We start from the raw sequence: 22740 nt of genomic DNA, 5'->3' as shown, positions 1-22740 counted from the left end.
TAGCATGTGCAGTCCGCACAGGCTAATCAGGGACGACACTTTCCGCTTTTGTGGTATTCTTCCTTTAAAGGAAGTCTCTTTTACACAAAATTCCTGTTGAGGCGAACTGCACAGGCTAATCTGGGACGACACTTTACGCACATGCATTAAACCCAGTTTTCACAGAACGCGACTCATTTGTTCGGTTTCACCAGTGCAGATTGTGTAATAATCGGTTGTGCAAAATTAAGTGGGCAATATATTCGAAGATATAAATCTGTGCCTCGCTTGTACAGATATCATCTTAAAGTTCCACGTGACAATATCGAGTTGTTTTGTCGCAAACTAAAATTATATACAACCACCTCCACTATTCCTAAACGCGGTGATACCTGTTGTATAAAGCATTCGTATATACAGTCGAGCCTCCACCGGCGCCCATACCCTCCGACGTCAACTGGAGGATAGTAGCGAATAGGACCTCGTTCCAATTAGTATATGTTTGCGTGGATGTGTTTGTGACCATTTGCATCGGCTGCGATATGTTTTTTTTCGTTTTTCGTCGAACAATTATGGACACGTTACAAAATATGTGGTTAATATAGATGGTACTTTGTAAGTGCGGTTGTGTATTTTAATTTATCCGACGAGCTGAAGAAAGGTTTCCCTGGCGAGCAGTGCCATATTCTATTTATCACACTATCTTTTTATTAATTTTGTTTATGATATCATCAAAATAGAAGTCTAACATTAAATTATCTGATAAGTAGTAGTTATACTACCCTTGTTGACACTTTTTTGTGATCTTGACCGTTTAGGCCAATCGAAATAGACCTTAAGCAAAAGCAGAGTAACAAGACAAAATATCGCATTATGCCTCAATTTGAATTTGCTCAGCATTCATAAAGTTACACACTCAAGTAAAACTGTCATTGGTGCTATGTACCAAAAACAAAAATGACTGAACTTTCAACATGTGTACCCCTACGTCAAACATAATTCAATATTTATACCCGCAGACATTATTAATTTTAGTCTATTAGCAACTCTTCTTTGTACGCACTTTATACTAACTGGAATAAAAATGTCAATCATTTACTGGTTCTTGTTCTACTCACCAAATTTGCGTTATAAACATGTTTGCTTTCGGCAATGTCATTAACCCCATCCATATTTTCATTTTAAAGAACTTGGTGTAAGTAGCTAATTCTTTTTGGGTAGACATTCTTTGATCGACTGACAAAGAAACGACTTATTCATCAAAGAAATTACCCTTTTGATTTAACATCGATTTCCTTCTAAGTCGTGATTTTTCGATTTGAGAAAACAAATGCATATGAGGTGATCGAGAACGATCCCTTACCTATATATAAAGGATGCCTTACGAACTAGTGCAGCATTTAACGAATATGTTGCTAATTGTACTTGATTTAATTATAACCTCATGCCGAATGAACGTATATTTCAACGATTTATTGACATATAAAATGCGAACGACATATGGCGACATCTGATTTATTACAAATGTAACTAGGATTTGCAAATCATCGTGAATCACAGCGCATCTTTATTTTTAGGTTATACATTAGTATCATTAAAGGGGCCTTTTCACGGATTTTGGCATGTTTTGAAGTTTGTCATTAAATGCTTTATATTGATGAATGTTAACATTAAAATTTAAAAGCTCCAGTAAAAAATAAAAAAAAAAGGAAAAAAGCAAAAAAAGTAGCCCGCAGCAGGGCTCGAACCAGTGACCCCCGGAATCTTGAAGCAAAAACACATTAGCCAACTGAGCTATCCTGCCAAGCATACATAAGATGCGTATTTTATACGGAATATAAGCAATCTTCGTAATTTCATAAATTTAAACGACAACAACAGAACTCTCCAAAGTATTCAATCGTTTCGCGTTGCAACGCTTGATAATCTTTAGGTTTTTTAATCGTCAAAAGATGCATATAATGGCTATATTAGACCATGGCAAATATTCAGTAATACTGTTTCCTCACAAATATCATAACTAAACCGAAAATTTGCGAATCTGAAACAACTTTTTTCAATTTTATCAATTTACCAAACCGTGAAAAGATCCCTTTCGTAGTACGTCGAAATAGACAACAAAAATTGCCGTGAAGCTGCAGTATGCGGCTATGGCACAACAATAAAAGTCTTGGGTATTTTTTAATCCACCAGTTTGTTAGATACCAATTTCGGTGAAGACGAAGGGCAAGAGCGTGTCGAAGGGTGTCGCATCTGAACGCGGACATGGCTTCACAACGAGAGACAGTGCAAATTACGATGATTTAAGTGTTCAGCTCAATAGAGAAAATTCTGGCAAATGGAACGAAATTAAAGAAATTCTTAAACGTGTCAACTGATACGTATGGAGATATGCTCGATAAAGCCCTTTGAGCAATTAAAAGAAAACACACCTGTAATTGGGAGCTATTATATCAATCTCTAAAATAAGTTTACACTCTTAATAACCTCTTCCTCTTGAGGAGTATACTGATATGCATTACTCCACACTCTGGGTAGTCTAAGAGCTATTGCATGTAATAGGTAAGAATTGTTGATTATGCGACAGCACCTTCCTCACCGGAATCATGGAAATTACTTAACGACAATTTCCTGAAGACGTGAAACTTACCTTTTTGTGTTTCTTTCTGCACTTTATGGTTCATAATGTTATAATTGTACGGATTTGTTTCAGCAGGAACCTACAGGCTTGTATCGACACAGACTCAAAATGCACGTGATGCAACCTGGGTGGTGAGTATTATTTTATAAGACTCTCTTGATTTGACTTAATGCGTTATTTCAAGTATACAATTATAACATGTATTGCCGTCTAAAAAAATATACATATGATTACACCATCCTTCTATACCCCATAACACTTTAAACAAAAGATGTTTAAATAATTATCTCCCTTTGATGCTCATTACGTCCCTTGGATTTTTATTTTCGACCTATGACCTTGACCGCTTACCACTCAAAATGTGCAGCTCCGTGAGATACGAATGCATGCCCAATGTCAAGTTGCTATCTTCAATGTTGCAAAAGTTATGGCCAATCTTAAAGTTTTCGGACGGAGTAACAGACTGACAGACAGACGGACTGACAGTTCAACTGTTATATGCAGCCCTACCGGGGGCATAAAAACAATAAAATGAACAAACCGTTTTTTGATAAAGTCTAGTCTCGATCATAAAAGAGGTAGAGTCAGTACAGTTGTGTTCGATTGGTAATTGTTCTTCGTCTTATGCTTGTCGCCTTATGCTTATGTCATTTTGTTGCGTGTAAAATAACTATATTTAAGTTGTCAAATTTGGCAACAGATCTTGTTGGCATAAGCTTTTGTTTAAAAGATTGAGTAAAGCAAACCGTATAAGACTATCGAATATAAAATCAAATAGTCTAGCATTAAGATCTTACAGATACAGTTCATGAAAATATTTAATGGTATACTTTGGTTTGAATAAATCCAATGATTAAAAGAGATCACAACCTTTTTTATTTGATACAACTTTAGGGTTTATCTAGAGCCCCTCCAACACGTCTTTGTTGGTTTTATTTTTTGATCAACTACGGAATCCGGATAGTGCCATCTATAATCTCGCACTTTTTTCGTCAAGGGCGACGCTAGACACACGAAGCGGTACTTGATATTTTTCTTGACAGTCGCGGCGACGCACGATATTTTTCTTGACAGTCGCGGCGACGCACGATTTTTTTGACAATCGCGGCTACGCATGATATAATTAACACGATATATCGCCCTTGTGTAGGTAGCCCAAAAGGCGATATATCGTGTTAAAGGGACTGTCAACCACGACGACAAAGAAAAGAAAAGTTGTAAAATAACGTATTTTTTTACATTTATTAGTTGATATTGCTTAAAATATAACGACTGGTATATTATATTACTTTAAAAAAGTTGTTAAGTTTTCATATGTTCAGTATATTTGGTAATAAATTTTACTGGGTATGTCTACCAGGTAACTACCAGTTCACTATCAATAACTCCAGTAGATTGATCATCAACGTCACGTGGTAAACCCAGGAATGCAATTTCTGCATGCGTTGTGAATTGTACATATTTTATATATAAAATGGTCAATCTACTTGCGTTATTTATATTGTGTATATCGTTATGTCACCTATTTTTGCGATGTACTTTTGATTTCACATCGCGACATTTTATTTTTATTACCGAATATACTGAAGAAATGAACTTTTTTCAAGTTATGCAATATAATAGTCGTGATATTTTAATCAATATAAACTAACAATTGTAAAAAAATACGGTAATTTAGAACTTTTCTTTTTTCGTCATTCGTGGTTGACAGTCCCTTTAAATATATCGTGCGTCGCCGTTTTATCAGCTCACTTAAGCATGATGTGCTCAAGGTGAGCTATGTTGGAACTGTCATTATCATAACAACTCGATTGTATAAATGCCGAGGTCAATTATAATTTCAAACCAATCATCTAGCATTCAGATTATATAGATACAGTCCATTTAATTCTGTAATGGTATGATGATATTTACTTAACGGTTTACCTTGTGAACATTCAGACATGTCTTTGTTCTTTTTATTTTTGGATCAAAACTTTTTTAAGATAGCTTAAAAGGTTTGAATATTGTATCAGCAGTGAAACTAGAGGTAAGATTTACAAATTGTGTAAATATTAGAAAGGAATTATTTTTATCTAACTTTAATTCGTTGAATAGACTTATACATTCACTTTCAAAAAAAGTCTTAAATTTTTATCGAATATATAATGGCGATGTCACATATAAATGACTATTTTGTAAGTGTTTTATTGATATTGTATATACATTTAAATTCGACACTTGCTCAGAAAAGAAACGTGATGTAATGCTGTATGACATTGATTTAGATCAGGCAGAACTCCCAAAGAGTCAACTTCTTTCAAAGCCTGTGGTGTTCACTTTGTTTTAGTTCGAACAGAATACATGTTCTTTATTGTTACTGAATCGACTACTTAACCTTTCAGTAATTTAACAACATATATACTGTTGCATTGCACGACTAGAAAAGTCATTCTTATCGGATTCATCTATCGTTCAGTTATACATAGAAAAAGCACAGGACACAGGACAATCGCATTTTCGACTAGACAATGTTATTAAACACTTAATTTAGTGGAAAGATTGTATGTGTTTTACTGTAATATGTTTGTTTACAATGCAAGTGTAAAGGAAATCATCTTCAAGTTTATTTTTACTTTCAATTGTCATTTACATAAGCAGGTTATACCAAAATAACCCAGGAACTCGAAATACATAAAAAATATAGATCTAGATGTACACATTTTTAAAGTTTGTTCCAAATGATATTGAAGCAAGCAACTCGTTTTCTAGATTATAATCATCACTGCGCTTTATTTCTTAATCATAGAGTATTGCAATGTGAATATGCATACAAACGCATATTAATTAAACATAAACCTCATGTTGAGAAGATATTTAAGCTGTTCGTTTTTATATACATTGTAAAAATGCACTTTGATAAATATCTATATGGTTTCTTTTGTTTCAATGTCATTATTATTCGCGCTGTTTTGCCCAACTTAAAAGCAACAGGTTGTGAAATATTCAGCAAACAATACCACTTTTGTGACGGAATAATCGTGTTACATGCCTACGCCTACAACTTCCATTGTTCTTATAAACAGATTATACAGGGGATTAACCATGAATAAGACCAAGCACACAAATGACACATTTTTGCTATTATTGTAATGTTTCGAAGTACACAAAAAAGTGCGTGTGGACAAAGACAATGGTCGCCGTGGTGTAATGGATATGGTGTCCGCCTAGCGACCGGGAGGTCACTGGTTCGATCACCGCTGTGGGAGCGTTCTTTCGATCTCCCATATAGACACCAAGTACTGGTTCTAGGCCCAGGAAACGGACTCGAGAGCATTTCAAATAAGTAGGAATTACTTTCTATGCAATCGAGCTAAAATAAATAGATTAAATATATATATAGGTCTCTCTATATATATATAACTTTTATATTAAATGAATAAATGCAAACAGCAAGTATATGTTGACCCATACCAAGCTTTTTCAAATGTTCTTAAGAGTCCGATAGTCGGACCCTTTCCCGAAGAAATATTTGTTTTCCAAATTATGAGTAAACAATTTAAATCAGAAAAAAAGTCTATAAAATTGCACATAAATAACAGCCAATTATTCAGTTGAGTCTCTTAAATATACACCAGGGATGCAGCAGGTGAAAAATTTTACCTACTGCTCGAGCTGTTAACCTGTTACATTTACTTGGAAAGGGTAACTTGAAACTAGTGTAAATGCATTTTAATGAAATAAATTGTACACATATCATTTCGACCGCTTGACACACCGTACGCAATGGAACGATATTGCCTACTTAAAACAACATGTTTATGCCGAGAATAAAATAAGTTGTCAATAAACTAAGTTAAACAGCAATACAATTAAAAAAAATGGCAGTTTTGTTTTGTTGTAATTGGCGAAACTTTAATTTGGAACGGTGGAGAGTAGCAGTTATTGACACATCTGTTAAACTGGCTATACTAATCAATATAATTGAGAGTGTGATCTGCTTACTTGATGTTCGTAAACAATTTTACAACACTGATTGCTAGCCAAAATAAAGTGTTTAGAAATAACAATTTAATCAATATTATCATTGTTTGTTTAAATCAAACATAAGTTCCGCTGGCAAAATTGTAAATACAGGGAAATAACTCTTACAGCCTGGTAATTAAATTAATTTCATGACAGTAAACTATTTGTTTGTAAATAATCATATCAAATTTAACCTCAGTATTGGCAAATTAGATAAAGCAGGGATAAAAATATAAAAAAACAGATGAAGATTCATATTTTATTTGGCACATGTTTTTATGATTAATATGGTGTAGTTATCACGTAATGTTTATTCACGACAAATCATTGCTACCTCGCGTATTAATTATAGTACCAGTCTGACGCAGCGGTCGCGTACTAGCTTTAACTTTTATAGGCACCAGCTTTGAATACAGCGGAAGGCAAAATTGTTGTATTCAACTGTTATTTTCTTGCTTTATTTTTTTATGCTCCCCCAAAATTTATTTTGGGGGGAGCATATAGTCGCCGCTTCGTCTGTCCGTCCGTGCACAATTTTTGTCCGGGCTATTTCTAAGCAACTAATGACCGGAATTCAATGAATCTTTATGTGAAGCTGCACTACCAAGAGGAGATGTGCATATTATCAGCGAGTTCTGGTCGGATGATTTTTTCAGAGTTATGGTTCTTTGAAATTTTCTATAAAAAAATTCTTGTCCCCCAACTACTGTGCCCTCAAGACGTTTCCTTTTATCTGAATATATGTATGCAATATTGTGACAAAAAACAACCTTTGGGGAGCATCACCTTTCTCCGACGGTTTCTTGTTTAAGTTTATTGATAACATGTTTTATTTGGGACTTTGTTATAGAAGCAAATCTGTAAACACTTCCTTTAAAAGAGACATACACAAATAACACGTTTGAAGAAAATCTAGCAGTAATAAGAACAAACTTGCCATACGTAATCGTAGTAGTAGGTCGGTCCTTAAACATCAATAACCTATACACTTATTACAATAATCTCAAAGTTTAATGCGATGCATGTATCCTTTACTTTAACCATTTATATGCAGCACTGCCAATGCCTATCAATCGTGTGTGAAAGGAATCCAGTCCATTTCTACTTATGAACTCGTCCAGATATCTATAAACGAATGTTTTAATGGACATACGATACGAATGCTAAGTTGACAAGTACGTGTATCTGATATATCAATGTTTTGACGACTTGTTATCTATTTCACGCGACTTATGATAGTAAAAGATACTTATTAAGTATGAGCCGAACTAGAATATTTTTTAATAACTTGAGGGTATGTCATAATACATGTTAATCTTAGGAACAACATATGAACATCATTTAAGAAACAATAAGGGAGTTATTAGGCAATTAGGAACGATCATTTGTGATAACAACATAATCATCAAATAAAAACGCAGTTTAAAAACATATGCAATCGCGAATAAATACTATTTTTATATAAATGAAATACAATTTGTTTCTATTAATCAGTTATTGATATAAAAGTCGATTGTGAATCAACTCCGGGAAATAAAATTAGCTTCTGTTGTATCAGATATTGATATGACATAAACAGCCGTTTTTCTGATTGGCTTTATGGCGGCATCATGACTTTCTTTTTTCGTTCCCTATACAGGTTGTGCCGTAAGGTATTACGTGCCCGCTAGTGATGCAGTCGTTACATCGGCTAATAATTCGTTACCATGACTAACCAAGTCGTTCTAACGCGCTAGTTATGACATTTCTTCGACTAATTGAGACGTATCCACAACATATCAAGTAAACCCCAGCGCCTTAGTAAACCATGAACATCATTTACGCATTTATCTAAATAAAACAACATATATGCATTACATATTATCTAAGCAGAACTTCATATATAAACGGTGAAATTATCTGGTTTTATAATAAGGTGGCTTAAAATTATAATCGTTAGCACTTTAAATTCATAATTTCCAAATGCATTTATCTAAACTAAACACCATAAATGCACAACATATGAGCTAAGCAGTACTTCATGTTGTAATAAAGTACTGAAAACGAAACAAACACTCCATTTCAAAAATGGTTTACATTTTGATCTTTATTTTTGAAATTTATATATTGAAGCCATATTAAATGACCCTGTGTATGGGTTATATTGTTTGGTTCAAAGTCAATAATATTAGTAAGTATTCACCGGTATACGATACAAAAGCTTTTCCGTTTTCAGCTATTGTGATAATATCCGCTTGGATTATTTAGTGAAAGTAAAAATTATCGGCACCGAAGTGGAAATGACAGTTTATTTCTCATTCTACTATTGAACGAAATGAAATGGGTATTTTGCTCGCGATTCATTAAAGGCATGCAACGGATGGACGGTAATCGCTTAAACACAATGCTATGAGTGCGACAAAGTAACACTAGACGCTACATTTATATACTTCAGTTCCCTAACTGATCTACCCAGGGTAAACGTAATAACAACAAAGGTAATTACTTATCACAGACTATATTGTGAAATTTGTCCAAGAGGACTGCGTGTATGTCATGCGTAGCTTTATTTTAATGTTAAAAACTGATTCTGATATCAATACACCATTTATATAAGAAACTATTATACGTTAATGTACATGCGACATGAAGTATATTGTGCATTATGACTATATATCTATGATTAAAGTTGTGCGATATATTGATATGACAAAATGTGTTTCAATTACCAATACGAAGGAATATTTTGTTGTAATTTGTCTTAACAATATACAACAGCAAATATTTGTAAAATGACGAAAATTTTTATGATAGAGTATTTTCATATTTACGTAAAACTTTAATAGTCTATGGTAGTTATACAATAAACAGTTGACAGTAAATACAAAAAAAGAGTGAAATGCGGCATGAAACCGCTTTGCGATGAAATCTATATTTTCATTCCAGAGAGAATTTACAAAATGGCACAGACAGATAATACCAAAGCTAACAAATTGGCTTATCTTCACATGAGAATTGTTCAAAATGTTGTACGGAAACTGCTGCAGTTTATAGTTAGACAATCTAACCAACAATGGACTTTAGACGAATATTTTGAAGCGAATGGTGACAAAATTTTGCAAACACAGCTCGCTATGCGACACAGATCAATTCTGTTACCAAGACATAGCATGGTCACGATAGAGTCGCTGCCATTGTATTTGATTGAGCATCTCATAACAGACATTCCTCAGTGTTTTGTAGTGCCCCGTGACATAAGCGATGCGATACGTTCACTAAATCAAATCAGACGTGAATCCAATTCAGCCATTGTGACGGGCGTTGATGAAACAATGTTTGAGAACCAATTGGAAAAAATGAAAACACTTTTAACAACCATTTGTCTTTTTATGGACAATAAATCGGATGCTCAGATAATTCAAAGAGATATTGAGGGTTTACGCGAATCTACCTTCATAACAGACGAAACTGTCTTGGATGAATTCAAGCAACACTATGAAAAAGAAAAGTCGCATAGAAAGGCTATTACATCTTTTCCGAGAGGTAAATACGTTATGATATAATAATAATTATAAACAATATAAGACAATTGATATAACGAAATGAAGTTTTTTTTTCTTTTTATTTCGTCTTTGGTCGTTTCCTTAATGAGTTCAAAAACATAACTATAATCTGTGTTTCTAATTGTCCACAGAGAAAGACAATCTTCATCGAATGATTGAAAAGGTCGTGAGTATTCGCGATGGTAATGTGTCGGATGCGGCAAACACTATCGGTGTCGATGCCAGAGGTTTGTGTTTTGTGTCATCTATTTTACTGTGTGTCAGGGTAAACTATTTCCCATTTCATTAAAAACAATCACATGTCTTACTATCAATACATAGATCTTACACAGGCTTTTATTTTTTTCAATCACAATGGTCACATCATGTTCATGAAAAGTTTGAATTAATTCAAGAACAGTAGCGCTTATTTCTTGCGACTTTAACGCGCGCATTGTATCTGATGTTGCTGTTATGCGGAAATATTGATCCATATTAAGTGCAAAGTTAATTGATACCCAAACCGAAATACAATAATAACCCGACAAATATTTGCATACCTAGTTGTCAGTTTCCAGTGGGATATAATTATCTACAGTATGTTTAAATTAATGGCTCATAGGGAGAAAAACACGTTCTAAATAATCTTAACGATTTACTTACTTTAATGTTCGCATGTCTTTTAAATAAGCTTCGTCTGCAGCAGATCATGGTACCGATCAAAGGAATGAGCCCTTCCCCCTCGAAGTGCAAGTTACAGGTATAATAATAACTCGATAATGTTTAGCATAGCAAAAATATTCTTACCCGTTAATTTAAATACACACTTTTCATATTTATATTGCTGATTATTGTATTATAATTGTGTCAGTCCCATGTAAAATCAAAATTAAAAAAATAATAAATAGGTGCAAGCGCAGCGGTAGCAAAACAAATTTCTTTCTTCAGAGTCTTGCTTATCGTAAGTTTTTGTCAAATTTATTTGTCGTTCAAAACATTACCAATAACGAAACTTTATTTTAGATGTAGTTATAGAGATGGATCCCGGAACTGCTCGAATGTCTAGAGATATAGTAAATGTCATCAACAATCAAGAAGACTCCGATGGGCCGAATCCTTTACGAGAAAGAGGCGAAGAAATCATATCAACTTTTACAAAAACATTTTCGTACTATGGAGGTATGTTTTGCACGTAATGCAGCATTGTTAACGTAAATTGTTTTATAAAATGTTAATGGTTCATCTTAAAATCGACAGAGATGTTTATAATGATAGCACATTTAGAAGTATAATTTTAACAATAAAGATTTTTTAAAGGCTACACTAACTGTCATGTTGTTTCATAACACAAACTATTAAATATACAGATTACTTTTGTTTACGTCAGATTTTTTTGCGAGGCAAGGATGTGTACAGATTTGTGTGAAGCCACGATCAATTAAACTTTTGTTCGAACTGTTCGAAGATTGTGTTCGTGGTGAGATAACACAGAAACTGCAAACCGTAGAGGAATCGATTCGATGCATACATGGTTTCGAAAACTACAAACCGGAAGCTGTGCTATATCAGGATCATTATGACTCGGTGATGAATGATTTAGGTAGGTTGACAATAAAGTGTTTTATTGCTGTATTGTATTTGTCGTTCACGTACATGTTAAAAGAGGAGAAAAGAAAATAACACAATTTTTATTTATCACTTGAACAAACATGTGTCCCGTGATAAAAAATAATAGCAACCAGTTTCATAGCCTCAGTGGATGTTTTGCAATATTTTCAATATTAGATTGTTTTAATACGTAATACGACTATGCATATCAATATTGATAGACCAACATAGTGTACAGTTATAATAAGGAGTATAGAAAGACACACATACAAACACATACAGACACAGACACACTTGTTCTAATGAAGATTTAACTGCGATGCATTTGGTACAATATTATGATGTGTCATTAAACACACAGCGTCACAAATAAGGCAGCAGTTTGAAGACAGAGGTTTAACTTTGGAAAATGAGAGTGCAGTTCCGAAGGTTGAGCTATCTGCCAATAGCACAATACTTATCCGAGTTCCATGTCCATCTGAGGATGATCGTGACCAATTTGTAAACACCTTCAAATCCGGGAAAACGACAGATTTGTTCAAATCACTGGAAGACCTCTTGCGTAACGCTTACAGAGAACCAGATATTTCCTTAAAGGCAAAAGTGGACGATAGAAAAAATGCTACATCCAAAATCGCTGGTACAGTTTTTATGAGTTTTTTTAATGTTAAAAGAAACAAATTAACAGCATTATGAGTAGTTGTGATGTTGTTAGTTTGCAATGTTTTTTCATCTAATAACACGCACACTGTGATATTGATAATTTTGAAATAAGACTTCTTTCTGCGATATGTTAATAACATAAGACTAGGAATCGTTAATTACCTTGTCTTAGTTTATGTTTCATTCAATAGGTTTTCTGCATAAACATGTATTTAATAATATATTACATAGGTCTTCACTAACGAAAGGAGATTCATCATTATATGACTTGAAATTTGCTTGGCCTCGACAATGGTTGTTTATACACACATTATAAATTAGAAACTAATTATTAACATTCCAGACTTCAATCCACCATGTCAAAACAAGTTTACCGGGTTTAAGCCGAAATAAAGACGCCATTGATATATTATGCAATATAACATGTGTTAATATGCTTGTTACAAATTTTTAAACGAAATAAAATAAGTTGCTGATATTTTAACAAGGACAGATATCATCTCATTGTTTTGTGCATACTTAATCGGCGACTGCTTAATTTTCGTTAATTTTTTTTTCAAGGTAGTTTCGGAGGACATTATCAACATACTCATGAAGAAAGCCCAAAGGCGGAATTTAGCTTTTCGCTATATGATACTGGTATGATGAAACTAGACTTGCAATGATGAACATTAATTTAAAAGATGAAAATCATATAATCACCGTAATGATTATGCTGAAAAGTGTGCTATTGTGGTAAGGTTTAAGATTTTTGTTACAGCAGCAAATACTATATTCTAATACTACACCTCAGAGATATTGGCCCTTCTATATCTATATGACCGGTTTCAGTCTGTAAAATGCGATAGAGAAACCTAAGAGTATATAGACCGGTCACTATTTTTGTATAGGGACCGTTCGGGGTGACACACCACTAAATTTGCACTTTGTGGAAGCGTTTTATTGTACAGCATTGGCACTATTTCAGATTTAACAAGAGTAATTTTTTTTTAATAAAAGAACACGCTTACCTCAATGCCAACGTTAATCGATGTTTATAACAATAAAGTCGAAACGATATTCACTTCCATTTTCTATTCTTCCATCCCTTTATCGAAACTTATTTTAAATCACACTATTTTATTGTATTCCTATCGAAGTTTACATTATGTATGATAAACACACAATCCGAAATACGTTTTGCATTTGTTCGATGCCTTAAACAAATAGCAAACTGTTTAAAAAACACCACGTCCGACATTTCCTAAATATCCAGAGAATTTAGCTCATACTGGAATGTTTCGGCAGAGAAACTACGTCATCGTTTGCGCATTCGGTTTATTGTAAAATAAAAGTACGGAAAGCCGTTACAACACTGTACAATGGTACAGGGGACACTCTTCGGTGTAATATAAGTAATAGTAATCTCCACTTCGGTCCCAATGGCATTATAGTGACCAGCCAGGCAGCCAAAAACTGAATATAGACCTCAGCCTACGGCTTCGGTCCATAAACGGTTTGTGGCTGCCTGGCTGGTCACTATGATGCCATAGAGACCTGAGTGGGGTTTACTATTTCTTAAATAGTAGCTTGGTCTTTATAGTGTTTGTGTGCATTTTGGAACTCAGTCATAATAGCATTATAAGATATGTTATTGGACAATGTGAACATACTTAAAACGGAATGTAGTTTTATGTGTACATACGTAAGGCAGTTACTGCTAAACGCCGTAAAAACCGGAGGTAGAGTCGAGAATGGCCGAATAAAAAGTCTCAGTACAATGTCTAAACAAGTTACTTGGCCGGTCTGTGAATCGAACTGACAGTCCTTGCGCTTTATGAATTGAACGAGCCGTGCCTGATAACCACAATTTTGCTTTATTTCAAGTTGTTTCGAACGTTTACAGGTTCCGTCGATAGAGAAGAAAAACAAGGAAGCCCTGATGTCGACAGAGTGCCGACGACTGTTGGCGAAAGTATCGGGGCCGAAGGCAGTAAAAGAGTAGAGACCAGAGTCAGCATAAGACTAGCGGACAGCGGAAGTGTGGTAGACAAAAAAAACGAAAGTGGAATGGACAGTTTTGGGGGCGGAGTAATTAAGAGAGTAGGGGTCATAGTCGGCAGCATTATAAACACTTTATAAGTGGATTTATACCATGTTGCCAAAGAACTCGCTAAATGAAAATATAAGAATGGAATTGAAAACAATTCAATTTTATTTCTGTGGACGTTTATATATAGTTACCTGTTTATCTTGAATACATATATATATATATATATATATATATATATATATATATATATATATATATATATATATATATATATATATATATATGTGTGTGTGTGTGTGTGTGTTGGGGGTGCGTGCGTGCGTGCGTGCGCGTGTGTGTGTGTGTAATAAATGTGTTGATATTGCAAATTCAAGATTGTTAAGATATATATTTCAAATAACATGTAAAACAATTCGTCAAGTGACTAGCTTGCAGAGTGTATGCTGAACAATGGAGTGCACTGCAGTTATTTAACATTGAAAGAAGACATTCTCTTAAATGAGACGTATTTTTACGAAATTATTATAATATTTTATTAAAACGTGTTCGTTTTTATGTTTTATTTGTGAACTGGTTAGTGAACTTTTTTGACGTGCGTTGCTTATATATATTTTATCAACACAACCACAATTTCAGCATTCGTATACACAAACTACACTCGCGACTTTCCCGACGAAGCTTAACAATCTTTAATTTGCAATATAAATACATTTATTACACATATATCATCTTCTGTATCCCTCATAAAACCTCATGTTCTTGTCATTGCATAATTTTCATAAGCATAAAGCGGTTACTTGTATATGTGCCCTTAATAAATACAACATGTTAACTTGTAACCGATTAAAGTTCATTCATAATCTTGGAAATGGTCATGTATATCGTTGCAATTTTTTGTTATCATTGATATGTTTAATTGTCTGCCTTTATATTTGTTTTATTTAATTTATTCAAGGTCTTATCGTCGTACATTGCACAAACAAATTTGTGTCGCGTTAATTTTTTAAAAGTATTTCTGTTCGATGATGCAATGTTCGAAAACATATCAACCAGCAAGACAATATTGCTTTGGATTTTTGGTATGTATATACGTAACTCTATATAAGACTATTTTAATGAGAAGGAGCAAAAGTATATGCTAGAGCCGTTGAAGCGTTAGGCAAGTATGCGCACCACAGTCGAATGTACCTTACGAGAGATATATGTTCCGGAAGTTAAACCAGTCGCCAAGAATTGTAAATTACATAAACATGTTACGTACGCATTCGTCTTGTCTAACAGGTATAGCCTGGTTCAATTAAAGCAGAATTTATGTTTTGAATTAAAATAAGCGACACAAAAAAGTGAAAGAAATAAACATTTGGTTGAATGTGTACATATATTTGGATAATTGTTTTGCTAAACTTAGATAGCAATGTTAGCGAAGATATAAATGTGTTCCACTATCACACAAATTTCATTTTCAATATCCATTTGACCATTTTGCTTGGCTTTGACGCAAAACAAACTCATATGCAAGCATCTACACTATTTAATACTGCGGTCACTACCCTGTCCATAACAGCATTCTTACATACAAACGAGCAATCTGTCAAAACGTCTGTCACCACTGTGACCCCCCCCCACCCTGACGTCATCAGATGTATACTGGCAAAGAGTTCTTAAGCAAATTCGTTCCAATAAGTATATGTACGTTGTATATCGTTGGTAGTGAAAATTTTTATGAACGTTTGAATCAGAATGATATGTTTTTTGAAAATGTATTCATATACATTGAAAAAAGGTGGTGAAAAAAACTCGATAAAGCATTCTTTTGAAATTTGGAACACATTCGCTTAGCGTTTGTCAACAGGCGTTAGATCGCGAGCTATCGGTTGAGACAAGATAATTTGCATATCGGGTGATTGAAAACGATCCTATGCACAGTATTTGCGCTGCGTTCGTTGCAACGATATGATGACGTTTAGAATGAAGACGATATATGCCTTCACCCGATTCATTACAAAATGTACGAATCAATGCGATTCACGGCGCATCTGACTTTCTTGGTAATACCTTTGTTGTCCTCTAGATTTTCGAAGACCTGTATATTTTCAAATATAGAAAGAAAAAGTTGATTTCAATGTTATAAAAAAAATTAATTTCATTAAATTGGAAAACAGACAACGTCCCTGGAGCTGTTGTAAGTGGCTATATCCAACTAAAAAGTGAACCAGCTCCATTTTAACATCTAATTGCCCATAGAGTTTCGCGTGTCTTAGCTCTCTGTTATCGCAGGCACATTTTACGCAAATGAATAAAAAGTCCATCAACTACAGTGAGGCTGAGTATAAAGTCAAACTGCTGTCTCCAAAATCTTCTTGTCACAATTTTGCCCCCAAATATATACAAGTTATAATAATCGTGTCATAAACATTTAACATTCAAATATTGGCATTACGTATGCTTTATCTGTAGCGTCTTGTTGGAGGTGGGAGAACCAGAGCAGAACGTTTTAGCGCAAGCTTCAGAAGCATGCACAACATCGAGCTGAAGTTCGCTTGGTTGCGCCTCAAATCTTGAAAGAAATGAACAATTATTGTTTACGCAACAAAATGCATCATCACATACCATACTAACCGTTTGTTAACTTTCGTCAAATTGATAATAATTACTATCATCATATCACCTGTGTTGGTCAAATTGCGCCTATTTTGACAAATGTAAGTCATTCGCAAGACTGCTTTAATGTGTGAGGCTGAGGCAAGTTTTATCCTATTTCCCGTAAAAGCCACTAATGTTTGCAACGTGATTTTGTGAGTATAAAGGCCTTGCGAAAAGGCAGTCTTATACAGTAATTTATATATTAGTATATTTTTTAAATGGATTGAAAAATAATCATATATGCAACGAAACCCAAACATTTTGTGGAACAAAGGCATTGGAGTGCGCCCCCACTTTGGTTACACTGTCTCATTTCTACCCCCCCCCCCCATTCCCCTTCCCTATGATGGCCACTAAAGAAACTTGTCCATGCATTTCAGCTCTTAAAAAAGTTAATATGACGCCTTACAATCAAACCGAGTATAACATAATGTTATTAACAACCAATTGTTTAAATTATTTACAATAATTATTTACAGAATGTTATAAATAATCAATTGTTTAAATTATTTACAATGTAGTTTTAACACTCTCTTGCGCAGAACAATGGGTGTAATAAACAAACTTACAGCATGTAACCTTTGTGGCAGGACTGCCAGACTGCCAAATGCACATTTGTAACGTGTTACCATCCTCGGTCGAAGGTAGTGCCTATTCCATTAGACATCTATTTATTTTCTAAAAAAAAGCTATTTAGCAATCGAAGACATGCCCATTGTGCGTCCGCAACATGTTGGCGCATTCGTGTAGGAATCAAGTTTTAAAATGAACGTTTTGGGACTTTTATTGATTAATTAAGCTTTTATTAAAATTCCACTACAGAGACCTAGTTTCTATGTAGGTTACTGCATTAAGGTCAATACAATTTTCTTTGAAGTACTATGGCAAATATGTTTATTAAAACTTTCGAATCATAAATGTTGATCTATAAATTCATACTAAGCTAAAACCATCTGAAATAAGGAGCAGCATGAACGATTGTTTAAAAATTATTTGGGAACTGGATTTAGTATAACCTTACCATAGATATAATGGTTTCTGTAGAATTTCTAAAATCGTGCGGCATTAAGCGCTACTTCCGAGGTATCCTAATGATGGAAGTCGATTGACCGTGATCTCAAATTTTAATTATTCGATTGGTTTAAACCTAATGTTATCAAGCATCATTATGAAAAAAACGTTACGTTAAATGAAGTTGCTAAATTTGCGCTTTATTTGTGTTATATAGTTTACGTTCATTCTTTCCTATCATTTTAAAATATATCTTACAAAAGTACTATTCACATCGGCACACGTTGGTTCATAGTTTGTGTTGACCTTTTAATTTAAATGAACTTACTGATTACCCCCCCTTTTACCAAAGTTTACAAGCGCTACACAATTCTTCAACACATGTTGATGCCAATTGTAACTTAATTCTCATTATAATATTTGGATTAAACTTTTTATATGTATACCACATTTATATAGCGCCCTTTTCATACTCGCGGGTGCGTTTAAAGGCGCTTTACATGTTTTTCACTGATCACTGAGTCACAAGTCGTCCGTTAACATCTTGGCGCAGTATGCAGCCACGGCACATTGGCTTATTTCCCTCACAGGTACCCATTTATACACTTGGGTGGAGAGGAGCAGACGTGGGATAAATTTCTTGCTCAAGGAAATTCCAGTGGTCAGGGCGGGATTCGAGCCCGGGACCTATCGATCTCTAAGCCAGCGTCCTACCATTAGACTACTGCTCCCACAAACTTGACGTGGAAAATATTAGAGTTATTATATTAATATAATTTATGTTAAAATTGTAATAGTCCAAGATATGACACGAAACATCATATTTAAAACTGATAGGGTAAGTTAAAATAGCGATCGTGACCTTTTATTAAGCAGTTTTTTTTCAATATTTTGTTTTCATTACAAATTAGTATATGAAATTATGTACTGCTTTCATTATGATAAATAAGTTATAACATTTAATAATATAGCTGTTTGCCACCTATTTTGTTACCAATAAAATCACAACTATTTTTTTATATTTGGAAATTCGCCTACATTACTTGTCCTTTACTGTAAAAACAGTGTAAGTAATATGCATATTATATGCATTTTATATTGATAATAGATACACTGTAGTTTGCGTTTGTAATTTTGAAGTTTATAAGGTACTTCCGCGCCTGAGGCTGAATATTTTGGAGGAAAATATAAACTTGTAACATTTGGAATGAATGGCATTAACTTTCGGCCTTAAATGTGGCCCCCAATTTAAAAGGGAACCCTGGGACGTCGTTTGTCTTATCTCAATTTCATTCATGGCACTTAAGTCAATTTTTAAATGGAAAAAAAAAACAAAGTAACAGCTCTATTCAAATATTCCCCTTTTGTAGAGAATTGACACAAAATTGTGTTTGACACCTTTGATCCTTTTAATTGACAATGTAATTCGTCAATACAAACTCACAAGTTATAAGTTGGTCCAATAAAAATGTGTGAAATCTAAATATATATACAATTCAAAAATTAAACTGTCAATAGCTCAAAATATGATATGTTCCTACCAAGTGAATTCATTGATGTCAAATGGTCCCTATCAAATATCCAAATGATTTGGTTATATCAATAGGATATTTCAGAATACTTGGGAACGAGTAATACCCATTATAACTGGCATTTAAGATCAACATATTTTTCCAATAAGTGCGTTGCAGAACTCTTTGTTCAAATGACCTGTCAGGCAATTTTAATTGAAACCCGTTGAATAGCTGTCATTGTATGTTTTACATTGAAACAGCCATGCGGTTTAATCAAACTATTGGAAGAGAATCACATAAAAGAGAGGTAATCGTATTCCGTGAGAAATATTGAAATGCCTTTTACAACGTATAACATGATCTTAAAACAGTAATCAAGAAACTCTGTTTCTTATTTCTTTACAATCAGATTTCTCAAAATTGTTTTAAGCATTCGAACAATATTAAGCACAATTAAAGACCTAAATAATGTATGAAAGAAAAGATCTTGAAAACAGAAACCATGTGCGTTAAACGTACACCTGACGCATTAAGAGCTTGTTTGAAACAAGAAGTTAAGCTTTCAGTCTGAGTTTTCTATCTGCTTTGGCGACTTGATGATCAGATGCAGACAAAAATGATTCTTTTAATATTGTATTTTACTTTAAACTGTTTTGATCGTTCACGATTATGGGTAACAAACAAAAAATACTTGTCTTTAAATAAAACTAAGTTCAAGATTAGGTCTCCAATATTTTTCACAATGTCTTTTTGATGTTTAAAATCGTCCGTCCGTCGAACCGTTCTACATGCGTTCTTCTCACAAAGTAATTATCATTGGCTGGCATTTTTCAAAGATGTTCAAATCGTTCCGAGTCACTTCATATGAAGGTCACGGCAGCGGAAACTAGATTTTTTAAATAAAGCCTTCATAAATAGATATCAGTATTGTATGGCCTTCTACGAAGTTGGTATGCTCCTAGGGTAAAATATAACATCCATTCTCACCACCTAGAGCGCCACCGTATATAAATGCGGCCATTTGTTTATTGCAAAATGAGTTACCAGTCAATAGTTATTAAAAATTAGTTTTGCTGTGTGATTACGGATGCGTTACAATTTTAAAATTTAGTACAAATTTATTTTAAGTGTTATTATTATTTCACTACGTTTAAAGAAATAAAATGTTGCTTTTACACAATTGATTTTATCCTATTATCAGGCCTATATTTGCGAGATAAAACTCTATAAAAGACATCACTACCTTATTGAAAACAATAAATAGCAGAAATATTATATACGTCAAGACAACAATTACATCTTAAGTTTGTCTTTCTTTAAACACATGCTTATATAAGACAATCAAGTTGGAAGCTTATAAGCCAGGCAAAGTCACTGGGTTAATATCGATCTATAAGTTTAAAACTGTAAACCACACCAACATGAAATACTAAACGTCTCTTCTCAGTGATTAAGGAAGAATTGGACCTCCGTGGGTCCAATTTGTTTACTTATAACAGCTATTATGACAGCTATTTGCTTTAACGGTTGAAATACGATGAGCTGTTTATGGAATATGAACATACATCTACAATAAATCCAAGCATGAGACTTGGCAAATGGTGCCGTCTGCAATTAGGCATTAGCCACTGCGCACAATGCAACGAATATTGGGGACGAATATTGAAAACACAAACAAACAAATCAGTTGACGTGTCGTTTAAATAAAACGATCACTTACGCGGCTCAGATTGTACACCGATTAACAAAATATTGATATCGGGCGGCACTCCTCAAAGTGAATCGCGAAAACAATGTTTGACAAACTTTGCCAAAAGCATAGTTGAGAAAGAGTCCAATCCGTCCTCCAATTGTCTTATTATCACAAAAAAGGAAAAATCGTTTGCAACAATGGTATAGTGGTGAGAATTTTCAAGTGGCATTCAGTTATTTGATAAAAACAATGATGTTTTATCTATAAAATGAACTGCCTTTTTATCTTTCTTCAAATTAACGAATGAAAAAGCAAATTCATGTTGTAACAATTATGAACATGTAATTGTTATTTCAGGAAATTATTGTTAACACATGAATTTCAAGATGCTTTTGATAAGCTGGAGGTCAATAAGTACAAAATACATTGAAGATTGTTTAATTGAATTGAGTTGATCTAAACATATTTGTAATATAGCACTGTTTTGCATTCGTCGACCCTGCTGCTCATTACGTGTTTATTTTTTTGCAATAACCATTTTTCACGTTTCAGGCTTATAATATGTCTGTCAAATCACCATTTCTTGATTCTAATATACATGTAAGTTAACGAATACAAAATAATAATATTCTTTACAATCATATTGTTTAAAGTTAATGTCAATGATCCGTGTAAAGAAAAATGCCACCAGAGAACAAAACACGTGTGAAAAAAGTAAAATCATGTAGTTCAGCAATGAGGGATTCGTACTTAACATTATCGAAGCTGCTAAACATCCACATTATTATATAGCTATATATTCGATCCGTTGTTTTATTAACATTTATTGTAACTAATCAATTAGATAGTATCAACTTCAAATTAACAATTTTATTCAATAGTGAAAATATTAATTATTATTTTATGTAATCGATATTATGTGGATTCCTTTTTAAACATATTTAGCTTTATATTTGCAGGGACATATTGGAGCACAAAAATATGTGTATCTTATTTGTCATTGAATGAAAAATTACTTTCAACAGTTTGCCTTAACAAGCGCAACACAAAGGCAGCGAAAACAAGGTTAACCTATGGTTATTAATCATACGATATTGGTAACATAATGAAGCGTTTGTAGTGCGCAAATTTCTAACAGTGTTTACAACTCGCTCATTAATTATAAAGCCAGTGTTGCGCTGTGCCGACGATGTACTTTATGCTTCCACGAGTCTCGGGTATGAATCACGAAGAAGGCAATATGTGTTTCTATTGTTTCTTGTTGCTACACTTACTGTATTAATTGAAGAATGATCATAACATGAAATAATGTGTGTGTATGTAATAATGATTACTTTTGTTTTTCAAAACTGCACATATCTGTGAACCAGTCCCTTTAAAAGAGACATACAGAAATATGCGTGTGGAGCATAGTCAATGTATATAAATCG

The 22740-nt window shown here is 33.8% G+C and overlaps 2 protein-coding genes across 3 annotated transcripts in view; one reads left to right on the top strand and one right to left on the bottom strand.

The window, feature by feature from the left end:
* LOC127864779 (uncharacterized) overlaps window positions 1–22740 on the bottom strand; it is a 236872-nt gene that overhangs the window by 4756 nt on the left and 209376 nt on the right. The window lies entirely within an intron of this gene.
* On the top strand, window positions 9529–15004 carry LOC127864773 (uncharacterized). Of its 2 annotated transcripts, none has more exons than XM_052404645.1 (8): window positions 9529–10147; window positions 10299–10394; window positions 10853–10906; window positions 11170–11325; window positions 11534–11746; window positions 12116–12394; window positions 12979–13056; window positions 14303–15004. In XM_052404645.1, the coding sequence occupies exons 1-8, from the start codon at window positions 9565–9567 to the stop codon at window positions 14536–14538; spliced, it is 1695 nt and encodes a 564-aa protein (XP_052260605.1). In that variant the 5' UTR covers window positions 9529–9564; the 3' UTR covers window positions 14539–15004. The 2 variants fall into 2 exon arrangements, with proteins under 2 accessions (XP_052260605.1, XP_052260604.1); XM_052404644.1 differs by having other exon boundaries at window positions 10850–10906.

The sequence above is a fragment of the Dreissena polymorpha genome, chromosome 1 (genome assembly GCF_020536995.1).
Source record: "Dreissena polymorpha isolate Duluth1 chromosome 1, UMN_Dpol_1.0, whole genome shotgun sequence".
In the NCBI taxonomy this organism is placed as follows: Eukaryota; Metazoa; Mollusca; class Bivalvia; order Myida; family Dreissenidae; genus Dreissena; species Dreissena polymorpha.
This window is presented reverse-complemented; position numbering and strand designations above follow the sequence as displayed.

Coding starts and splice junctions, on each gene's coding strand:
- LOC127864773 (XM_052404644.1), top strand. CDS start 9,565: ATGGCACAGACAGATAATACCAAAGCTAACAAATTGGCTTATCTTCAC. Junction 10,148..10,298: donor TATTACATCTTTTCCGAGAG/GTAAATACGTTA, acceptor AATTGTCCACAG/AGAAAGACAATCTTCATCGA. Junction 13,057..14,302: donor CTTTTCGCTATATGATACTG/GTATGATGAAAC, acceptor GAACGTTTACAG/GTTCCGTCGATAGAGAAGAA.